Consider the following 11,934-nt stretch of genomic DNA (forward strand, 5'->3'; position numbering starts at 1 on the left):
AGCACTCTTTATTTTTATATTTTTACTTGTGATATTTATACAATATGTTTGTACAGGTATAGTGGAGCCGTTAACCACGGATAGTACGATGATTTTTATCGACAAATCATCCCCATACCTGTTTTTTCTCAACCATTTTATAAATGCTCGTCTTCAAAGTTTTATGGCGCCAAACACGACTGCACTTGGTTAATGTACTATTATTTGTCCATTTACCTGTCGCACATTTGAAGGAAAAATATCGTGCGATAGCTGATGTGTATCTCTATGGTCGTTTCCATGGAGTGATTATTACATTGATGTCTGTTTCTGTCATTACTATATACGCTGTATTTTTAGCTGAATAAAGCCAAGTTTCCGTATGGTTTGTCTATTATGTATCAATTTATTCAGCTAAAATTGTATCTACGCTAAAATCAAAAATATGTCGAACGAAAACAAAACTATATCGCGTTATCTCCGACCCGAGCGATTTGACGAACAACCAAGTGCCGCCTCGTCTGATTTAAAATGGGCTCATTGGTATTTTACTTTCAATAATTTTCTGTCTGAAGAATGCGCCCCTGACACAGAAGACTCCATCAAACTGAAGCTTCTGGTAAACCATCTCTCCCCTACAATATTTTCTTATATACGTGCAAGCAACACGTACGATGAAGCCATCAGTACCTTAAAGAAAATATATGTTAAACCCAAAAACGAAATCCTTGCCAGACACCTCTTAGCTACGCGCAAGCAACGATCGGACGAAACCGTCAAGGAGTATGTTCAAGCACTGGAACTTCTTGCCCAAGATTGTAATTTTACGCAAGTCACTGCTGACGTACACCAAAACGAGTCCATGCGTGGAGCGTTCATCGCTGGCATTAGTTCACACAAAATAAGGGAGAGACTATTAGAAAAATTAAACCTTAGCTTAGACGAAGCGGTCAACTTAGCGATTTCTCTTGAAGATGCTGGGAAAAACTCACAAGCATTCAGCAATGCTCCTGATATACCATTAAACCTCAATGCCTTACCCGAGTCTGAAAACACGGAGAATTTAGCGGCTTCTACGTCCACCCCTCATCAAAACTCAACAAGACGTCGCTGCTTCTTTTGTGGTGGAAGTGTGCACCAGCGCATAAAATGCCCTGCGGCCAACGAAACCTGCCAACTTTGTTCTAAAAAGGGGCATTTTGCAAACGTGTGCAGATCCAAACAACCACACCGAGCGAATGCTGTATGGACGGATGATGTTCAACGCGATGGCACTCTGTCCGCCATCTCCGCCGCTTCTCCAAGTAGTCTAAGAAAAGCTACCACACCAATGACAATTAACGGATTTAAAGCTGAAGCTTTGATAGACACTGGAAGTTCTTTAAGTTTTATTAATAGAAGTCTGGCTGAGATACTCAATTTAAAAGTAAAGCCTTGTCATTTTACTATTACTATGGCAGAACTTAGTCACGTTTTCCACGTTCAAGGCACTTGTTGCGTCAATATTCACATTGAGAAGCATCAATACAAAGAACAATCTCTTATGGTCGCCAATAACCTATGCGCAGATGCAATTATCGGTCACGATATTCTGAAAAATCACTCTTCTGTAGAAGTGAAGTTTGGAGGACCGCAGGAACCGCTACGAATCTGTAATGTCATGGAAGCGTCAGTTCCGCCGGCATCCTTGTTTACTAATCTTTCTCCCCACACGAAGCCAATAGCGGTCCGGTCCCGGCGCCATAGTGACGAGGACGAGCAATTCATACAAACTGAAATTTCTAAGCTACTCGAAGACGGTATCATCGAACCCAGCGTGTCTCCCTGGCGAGCTCAAGTTCTTATTGCGGGTGGAGGTCTACATAAAAAGAGAATGGTAATCGATTATTCTCAAACGATTAATAAATATACCGAATTAGATGCATTCCCATTGCCAAAAATAGAAACAATTGTCGCAAAAGCAGCCCAATACAATTACTTCAGTCAAATTGACTTAAAAAGTGCGTATCATCAAGTACCCATTCTCCAAAAAGAACGAATATACACTGCGTTTGAAGCCAATGGAAAATTGTATCAATTTACCAGGGTACCGTTCGGGGTCACAAACGGTGTAGCGGCTTTCCAGCGTACTCTGAACTACATCATAGAGAAAGATCATTTAACTGGTACGTTTGCATATTTAGATGATGTCACTGTATGTGGAAAAACGAAAGAAGAGCATGATGCCAATCTGTCAAAATTTAAGGATGCTGCATCCAAATACAATCTGACACTAAACGAAAACAAATGTGTATTTGGTAAGGAAACAATTAACCTACTTGGTTACACTATAAAGAATAATACGATTCAACCCGATGAAAACCGACTAAAACCACTGCTTGATTTACCAGCGCCAGAAAGCGCGGCAGCGTTAAAAAGAGTCTTAGGACTTTTCGCCCATTATTCCAGATGGATATACAATTTTTCAGAAAAGATTAAGCCATTACTTTCAACAAATACATTTCCACTTTCTGAAATTGCAATGAGTTCTTTTAAAGAAATAAAGACAGACATAGCAAAGGCTTCTTTGTCTGCTGTTAGCGAAGACGCTATATTTACTGTAGAAACTGATGCTTCTGAAAATGCACTAGCCGCGTCTCTTTCTCAAAATGGCCAACCTGTAGCGTATTTTTCGCGATCCTTGAACGACTCGGAAAAGAAACAGTCTTCTATTGAAAAAGAAGCTGCCGCCATAGTTGAAGCATTGCGTAGATGGCGCCATTATCTCATTGGAAGGCACTTTCTCTTAATAACAGATCAACAGTCGGTAGCGTTCATGTTTAACCAAATCCATTCAAGCAAGATTAAAAACGAGAAAATTGAACGATGGAGGTTAGAATTGTCTTGTTTTAAGTATGACATAGTATATCGTCCTGGCAAAGAAAATACAGTCGCTGATGCGTTAACCAGAGTATGTGCGCATATGAATATTGACAACTTAAAAACTTTACATGACAACCTCTGTCATCCCGGGATTGTCCGTATGAATCATTGGGTGCGATCGAAAAACTTACCTTATTCTCTAAATGACATTCGTCAAATGACTGCCAACTGCAGAGTTTGCGCTGAAATAAAACCCCGATATGCATCAACAAGTGGACAGCTCATAAAAGCAACGGCTCCTCTGGAGCGACTGAATATTGATTTTAAGGGGCCACTTCCATCGAAGTCGCAAAATAAATATATACTCACTATCATAGACGAGTATAGCCGTTTCCCTTTTGCTTTTGCGTGCAAAGATATGACGTCAAACACTGTTATCAAATGTCTAAATGAAGTATTTTATATATTTGGAACACCTATGTATATACACTCGGACAGAGGAATGTCCTTTATGTCTAGAGAACTTACCCAATACCTCGTCTCTCTTGGAATAGCTTGCAGCCGCACCACTCCGTATAACCCCCAAGGCAACGGTCAGGTTGAGCACCTAAATTTCACCTTATGGAGAACCATTCAGTTGAGTTTGAAAACAAAAGGCCTAGAAATAGCCGAATGGGAAAGGGTCCTCCCTCTAAGCTTACACTCTATACGGTCATTGTTGTGCACAGCTACTAATGCTACCCCTCATGAGAGAATGTTCAGTCACCCTCGAAGGAGTCCTAACGGGGTATCATTGCCAGCTTGGCTTACCACCCCAGGACCTATTCTAATAAAAAGGAGCGTGCGAAATTCAAAATATGATCCAGCTGTGGAAGAAGGTCACCTCCTGCAAAGTAACCCAAATTACTCCTACGTTAGGTACGCTGATGGAAGAGAGGGTACCATATCAAATAGACATCTGGCACCAATCCCCTCAGATGATGAATATTTTTCCATATCCTCTGATGACACTGACGATGTGCCTGAGGCTGAGGACGAGCCATCTGAAGTTGTGGCAGAAGAACCGCCTGCGTCTGTCAATAATAGAGAGCCGTCAGCAGTACAAGAGCCGAGACCACCAGGCACACCTCAAGTCGAAGTTCGGCGTTCGACGCGTGAGCGGCGGCCGCCGACCTACCTGGAGGACTACCAGACATCTTAGGAGGGGTGAATGATGTGTATCTCTATGGTCGTTTCCATGGAGTGATTATTACATTGATGTCTGTTTCTGTCATTACTATATACGCTGTATTTTTAGCTGAATAAAGCCAAGTTTCCGTATGGTTTGTCTATTATGTATCAATAGCTTTGTAAATTAGGGCATTAGAATTCTCCACAATTACTCGAGAATTAATATCAAAGTAACGGTGGGGGGGGGGGGTTAATGGTAATTTTTATGCCTATTTTCTTGAATAACTTCTAATACTAAACTGTATATTCCAAAATTATAAAAAAAATTTTTTTTCACAATGAGCTCTTTCATTTCATATGTAATACACTAAAGTTTTCACGTCAGCAGCTCGAACAAGGGTAATTTGCTGCTTAAAAAAAAGTGAGCAAAATCGCATTTTGCTCACTTAGTGAGACAAAATAACATTCAAGTGACCTTTAGATTCGAATGTCATTTCAAGATTGCCTAATACAAGTTCGAAATATTCGGATTCTATTGTCCCTTTCACGTCATTAGCAAAAAGAAAGAGACAAAAAAAAGTGCATACGTAATTCAACGGTATATTGACGGTTTATAATATAAATAATAAAATAAAATATAAAGCCTTTTATTTCCCGCTAAATTAGTACAATTATTTGTTTCTTATTTTATGATGGTTAGTAAATCATTTTTTGTTTTTTTTGCTTACATACTAGTTTTGGAATTGTTAGTTATTTTCTAAATAATTTGTAGATATGTAACAGGAACCCCTCTCAGGTGAAGGCCTCTTCCAAATTTGCCATTTTTATCGGTCTGATGCCAGTTTGGTCCAGCTATTTTTATGATGTCCTCGTCCCAGCGTGAGTGTGGTCTTCCACTGCGTCGCTTGCCTTAAGGCCTTTCCATAATGTGACGATTTTAGTCCATCTGCGGTCTTTAGTCGTGCCACATGTCCGGCCCATCGCCATTTCAACTTTTGAGCTTGGTTGAGAGCATCTATATTGTTTTAATCGCTGTTCTTATCCTTGTGTGTCGTATCTTTTGATTTTTTTTCAAGTTTAACATGCTACGTTCCATACCTCTTTGACATGTAGTTATTAGATTCTGGATTTTTTTGGTGAATTTCCACGTTTGACTTGCATATATTAAACATGGAATTATACATGTGTTCATAACTTTCCTTTTCAGCTTTATTGGCATTTTACTTTTAAACACTTCTTTTACGACGGTTTATAATAGACCCCCAAAATAAGTCAGACCGCATCGTTCCAAAACACCCTACGAGTCTCCATTCGTATATATAATAACTAATTAAAGAAATAAAAGTTTAAAATTTAATAAAAACGCCATATTTTACGTATTTTATTATACAATCAAAACAATGAACTTATACAAATTTACGCAATTGTTATGCAGTAAATAATCCTACTTAACTACTTTTACAGTACATATGGTGCTACTTTATAGCACTAGTGCAAAAATAAGCATATTTACGTTACTGTGTCGAGCATTTAAAGGACCATATGTACTGTAAAACGTTGTACGATACATGTGCGAATAGGTAATTCGCAACTCGTGTCGATTTAAAACACTCCCTTCGGTCGTGTTTTAATTTATCGCCACTCGTTTTGAATTTCCTATTTTTCGCACTTGTATCGTAATATACTATTAACGATCTCTACTATAGTTGACAAATAGTAGTATCCGCAATTCGGACCGTATCTTACAAAGTTTTTTTTTACAAAAAAAGTTGTCAATTGTACTGTCAATTGATGTTCGTTAATTCATTATTTCGTATTATTTTATTGAAATTTCTTTCGTTTTGTTTTATTGTGGTAATTAAAGTTAATTGTTAGAATACCTTCAGAAAACATGAGTTAAATAATGATCCGTCCGGATTACATTTTTTCAGGTAGTATTTTTTGATGGCTGACTGACGTGAAAATTTTTGTGTACTACACGAGATCAAAGTTATTTACATCTCGTGCGCTTTTGAGTCCCTTACTACGCTCAATATTCTAAATTAGATTATATTATAGAATCTTTCGCTTGCACGGGACTCAAACAAGCACTCGAAGAAATATCAAACTTTGCTCTCTTATTGTACAAATAACTATTGCAAATTTAAATTTTTTGTATTACTAATTTATTTAAACTTGCCCCCAATTCAGACCTACCCCTATAGACTGGGCTTTAACCGCGACAATCGAAGTTCGTCAATTGCGGGCATTTTCTCTGTCACTCTAATTACGTCATAGTGAGAGTAAAAGAGAAAGATCCCCGCAATTTGCGAATTTCGGTTTTCGCGGTAGGCCCCCTGAGCTTATAAGACGACTCGGGGTCACCGCCCGTGTGATATTTTTTTTTATGATACAGGAGCCAAACGAGCAGACGGATTACCTGATGGTAAGCGATTACCGCCGCCCATGGACACCTGCAACACCAGAGGGGTTGCAAGTGCGTTGCCGGCATTTAAGATGGGAGTACGCTCTTTTCTTGAAGGTGCATGTCGGTCTTTGGGTCACCAAGCTACATACGTGTACGACTGTACGTGTACCAAAGTCCAGTTGTTCCGGAGTAATCGGATGTTAGAGTTATGAATCGGATGGGGGGTTACGTTTTTTCCTTTTAAGGTACAAAAACGGAACCCTAAAAATCGCGAAAATTGCGGATTTTGTAGATTTGGGCGATTATAACCCTAAAGGACTAGTTTTTAGGGTTCCGTACCCAAACGGTAACCACTGGACCCTATTACTAAGACTCCACAGTCCGTCTGTCTGTCCGTCTGTGACCCTAGCTGTATCTCATGAACCGTGATAGTTGAAATATCCTCAGATTATGTATTTCTGTTGCCGCTATAACAACCAATACTAAAAACAGAAAAAAAAAAATAATTAAAGTGGGGTTCCCAAACAACTAACGCGTGATTTTATTTGCCGTTTTTTGCGTAGGTAATGGTACGGAGCCCTTCGTGCGCGAGTCCGACTCTCACTTGGGCGGTTTTTGATAGTACAGTCAGCGTCAAACAAATACTTCGTAGCAGTCAAAGTGGCCAAATAGTTCGGTACACCATACTAAAAATATGGTGTACCGAACTATTTGGCTACTTTGACTGCTACGAAGTATTTGACGCTGACTGTACCATTACAAGGCGTCTTTAAGGTAGACTAAATCTACTACAATACTAGACTAGAATTTATTGTCTCTGTAGATCTAAAGATTTCTTCGAACTTACATTCATATGCTAAGTAGGTATAGGTAAGTGCAGTGATTATTCTAATTTCTAATTTTTATTAAGTAAAAACTAGTTTTGAGGTAAAATACTAGTTTGTTTATACCTACAGTAGAATACGCATATAATGACATCGAAGGGAAGTGATCAAGTGACAAATAAAGCGGATGTCGAAGAAAGCATAGTGGATTAACTTCTTATTTTTGTTAACTTTTCCAAATTAATCTCAAATTCCTTTGTGAGAGATGAGTTTTATTAACCAGTACCAACTGAGTAAACGCCCGATATAGTAAACACCCCTATAATGGAACAAGCATCAGTAATGGGATGGTATAGACAAATTCTGTAAAACAAGTATTTACCATCAGTTTTTAATCGCTGCCAACATTTTTCCATAAACAAGAGCCAAAGAGCTGCTTAAGTTACATTTTTCATTGATATTTGTTAGTTTGAAAGTTAATAGTGCCTTACATTCCATGACTGGAGCATTTCGTATGGGATTTAGAAACAGCGCGCCAAGCGGAACGTTTTGGATTCTCAAAATCCCATACAAAATGAGACTTAACGTAAACGCGTACGTCACGTTACGCCATCGAATAAATTTACACTAGGGGTACAGGCCCTATAAATTGGCGCTATAGGATAGTTTTTATAACCAAAATCATCTTTTGAGAGTGTGAAAAGTAGGGGGAAGTTTGTATGGCGAAACAATAACCGCTGGACCGATTTAGATGAAAGGCCATGCCTGGATAAGCTAAGTGAATCTGCCCCCAGCGAGTTTTGGCTTGTAAATTTTTTTTTGATGATATGGCTTTATATTAGTAGCAAGTATGCAAAATATCAGCCCCCCAAATGTTATAGATTTTGGTAAAAAAAAAAAGATCTTTATTCAATTTTTTTTTTCTAGCGAGCCGATTTTGACGTGCGTCACATATATTATGCATATAGTAAAGGCAATTATACGACATCAATTTTATTATAGAACACACTGCGATACAAAAAAAAATGAAAGTACTTTTAGATCGGCGACACCTCCAAGTTTTTCAGATAAAGATAAAGATAGTTTATTATTCAAGTAGGCATATTACAATGCACTTATGAACGTCAAATAAAGCTACACCGGCTCTAGCCCTACATCTCTGACCCGAGAAGATTTAAATCCCCCCTCAATTGGAGGAGGGTATCCCAATATGGACCGGCAAGAAACTCGGCGGGACACATCTTTTCAAAACATTACATCTTATAATTGACATGCATTAAATAAGAAAAATAAAATACAATTTAGATTACTATAGAAATCATGCGTAATTGCATGATACAGTAGCTACTTTTCTTTATAGAAAATTGATAAAAGAATATAATATATGTATGTCATATAAAATCATACAAATACGTAGCTCTTTCAGAAAACATATCGAATTCTTATAAAAGAAAAAGAAAATGAAATTAATAAAGAAATGAGAATAAAATCACTTTAATGACTGCTCGATAGATCATATTTTTTTAGTGTTTTATATCTATTAATGCCACTAGTAATAATCAGATAAAAACTTATATTAGGTATTAAATGCCTTAATCACAGGGTATAAAATTAAAACTAAACTAGCCATAAAATAAAACTACTTAAAAATTAAACTAATATTAAATAAAACTAAAAGTAAAAGATATACTAATGAACAAATTAGTTATAAAAAGAATACCCCTTCTAAAGCCTCCGCCTGCGGCAAAGATCCCATAACGCTACCTCCGCGTTACCTCTCTGTATTGCCAGGGATATACGCTGGGAGAGCGCCAGCCCTATGGTCTCCAGTGGCGTCGATCAGCCGTGCCGACAGGGCCCCCATGAATGTTTTCATGTCCGCCGACCAAGGTCCCATTGTCTCCACTGCAAGCGCCGCAAACTCATAATCTTGCAGTAAAGATGAGTATTTGCGGCGCTTGAGTAGTTGGGCCTGGTCGGCAGCAGCGACGGCTTGTGCGCGGGTAGCCTGGATGTGGGACAGCGCAAAGGTGTCTACGCATGTGGCGTCCCACACCAAAGGCCTACCCAGTCTCCACGGCACCAATGTGGCTCCATCCGGTCGCTTGCCATCGTCTCTCGCCATGCCTGTGGGTTCTAAAGTAGCAGGCACAGAGACGGTAGCAAGCGACCGCCGAATCAGATCATTAATAGTGCCGTGGCGATATAATCGGCCGGCGCTTTTGGTGCATGAGAGGCCATGTCGGCCTAGCCGGTCCACGTCCTTGCCGCATGCACAGGTATGGGCGGAGCATATTTTGGCTCCAATAATGAGAATATACATTATATAAGTCTGACAGATTGCTATACCTACAAAAAGTATTTGATGTGCTTTCTTACCTGAGCTGTGTCACCTATACAATGATTTTACATATACACACAGTACAATGATTTTAATTGCTACTTGTTTTTACAGTTTCTGGTTTGGACCATGCATGTTTGTCTGTCAAGTAGTCCTCGACTCTGTAATAAGCCTTCAACATCAATGACTTCTTTAAGTACCTAATTCTTAAGAGCTGGCAAAGGTAATCTTAAAGCATCGTCAGGTAACTTGTTATAAAAATGAATGCATTGCCCAACGAATGACTTTTGTACTTAGCGGACACGAAACTTTATGATAGAAAGCTTATTTTTATTTCTAGTGTTATAGTTATGAACATCTAAATTCTTAGTGAAGGAGTCTAGGTTCTTAACAACATAAATAATACAATCATAGATGTATTGGGAAGCTACAGTTAAAATATTAATTTCTTTGAAAAGTTCTCTTAATGATTCACGTGCTCTTAAGTTACGAATGGCTCTCTATTGTAAGACAAATATAGTTTGTATGTCAGCTGCTCTGCCCCAAACCAGAATACCATATGACATTACACTATGAAAATATATATAATAGACAAGGCGAGCTGTCTCAACATTGGTCAATTGCCTGATTTTCCTAATGGTGTAAGCGGCCGAACTTAGTTTCTTTGCTAGCGTTCTTATATGAGGACTCCATTGTAGATTTATGTCCAATGTACTAACACTTAGTTTTAAACCTTAAATGTTACTAACCATTATGGACCATTGTTGTCTTTTGAAATAAATAAATTAAATTAAACCAAGAAACAGTGCTTTATCTACCATCTCTAAGCATTCATTATTCAAAAGTATCTTCACTTGATCACTTTTGATTGTATATAAGTGCCAATTACATCCACACTTTATCAGACCTGGGCTATAACCGCGTACATCGAAGTAAGTCAATTGCAGGCATTTTTCTCTGTCACTCTAGTTACGTCTTAGTTGGAGTAAAAAAGAAAGACCCCCATTTTGCGAATTTCTATTTTCGCGCTAAGCCCCCTGATATCAGACCCGATTTCGGGCCCGAGAAAGAGTATTTTGCCGTTTCACCAAATAAATATTAGCACATCGTTTACATTATTTTAAATGTAAAAAATGGTTCATTGCAAAAAATATGAAACATTTCACAATTTTGGCAATTAGAGACAAGTATTTTTTTAACGAAAACGATTATCAGACATGAAATCGGGACTGATTTCGGGTCCGAAATCGGGAAGTGTGGATGTAATTGATGCTTTCCGCATCTTCATATCAAGTGCCAATTACGTCCACACCTTATCAGGCCTGATATCAGACCCGATTTCGGGCCCGAGAAATAATAATTTTCCTTTTCATCAAATATAAGCACATCGTTTACAATATACAAATCCTCTTTATTGCACAACCTCTGAAAAAATGTAAATGGAAACACATATAATACATAGATAGAGGTAAACAACAGGCGGCTTATCGCTACAGAGCGATCTCTTCCAGATAACCTTTAGGTAGTAGAGAAAAGAAACTTAATTTAAATATAATATTTGAAATGTAAAAATATGGTTCATTTGCAAAATAACAAATATTGAACATACAACTAGAGACAAAGTACTTTTTACTTTTCAAATATTGTTAACGATGTGCTGATATTCCGTGAAAAGAAAACGCTTATCAGGCCCGAAATGGGGACATTTCGTGAAGATATCGAAGTGTGGATGTAATTGGCGCTTCATCAATAATATTGGTCACTTCCACACCACCAGGGCTATACCTAAACGCGAAAATCGTAAGTTTGCAGATTGCAGGCACTTATCTGTCACTTTAATAAAACTACGTCTCATTGATCGGAAAATTTAATTAGATTGACGAAAACTTGTTCCCGTCTGGGCTGATTTTACCATTATCTGCTTATTTTTTGCGCATGGCAACATTATTGAATCGTAAACTTAAAAATCGTCGCCCCATCCCTAGAATATCACTCTATGTGTCAAATATTTATAATCTGTGGTTTGTAGCGAAAAGTGGACGCCAATTATTGGGCTGTACATTCTTGGGATGAGCAATCCCGGGTCGAGCATTCTCGGTACGGGCCAATAATGTGCGACCAATATTCGGCGTCCACTAAATGGATTCGCATTATAGGGTCGTGTATTATTGGGTTGAGCGTTATCAGGCTGTACAAGCTCGGTCCGGGCCAATAATACGAAGCCACTGTTTGTACAGGGCAATAATGTACAGCCCGATAATTGGCGTCCAAAAAAGTGGTCGCCAATTATTGGGATGTACATTATTTGGCTGTGCATTAACCGGACTCATGCTGTCAAAGTCATTGACGCA

At 38.5% G+C, this 11,934-nt stretch overlaps 1 protein-coding gene across 1 annotated transcript; it reads left to right on the forward strand.

Moving 5' to 3' along the window:
* The first annotated feature begins 259 nt into the window (after positions 1–259).
* On the forward strand, positions 260–4,183 carry LOC133522635 (uncharacterized). Its single transcript, XM_061858013.1, has one exon. The coding sequence runs from the start codon at positions 425–427 to the stop codon at positions 4,040–4,042; it is 3,618 nt and encodes a 1,205-aa protein (XP_061713997.1). The 5' UTR covers positions 260–424; the 3' UTR covers positions 4,043–4,183.
* Positions 4,184–11,934: the final 7,751 nt, after the last annotated feature.

Source organism: Cydia pomonella, chromosome 11, assembly GCF_033807575.1.
Source record: "Cydia pomonella isolate Wapato2018A chromosome 11, ilCydPomo1, whole genome shotgun sequence".
Classification (NCBI taxonomy): Eukaryota; Metazoa; Arthropoda; class Insecta; order Lepidoptera; family Tortricidae; genus Cydia; species Cydia pomonella.

Coding starts and splice junctions, on each gene's coding strand:
- LOC133522635 (XM_061858013.1), top strand. CDS start 425: ATGTCGAACGAAAACAAAACTATATCGCGTTATCTCCGACCCGAGCGA.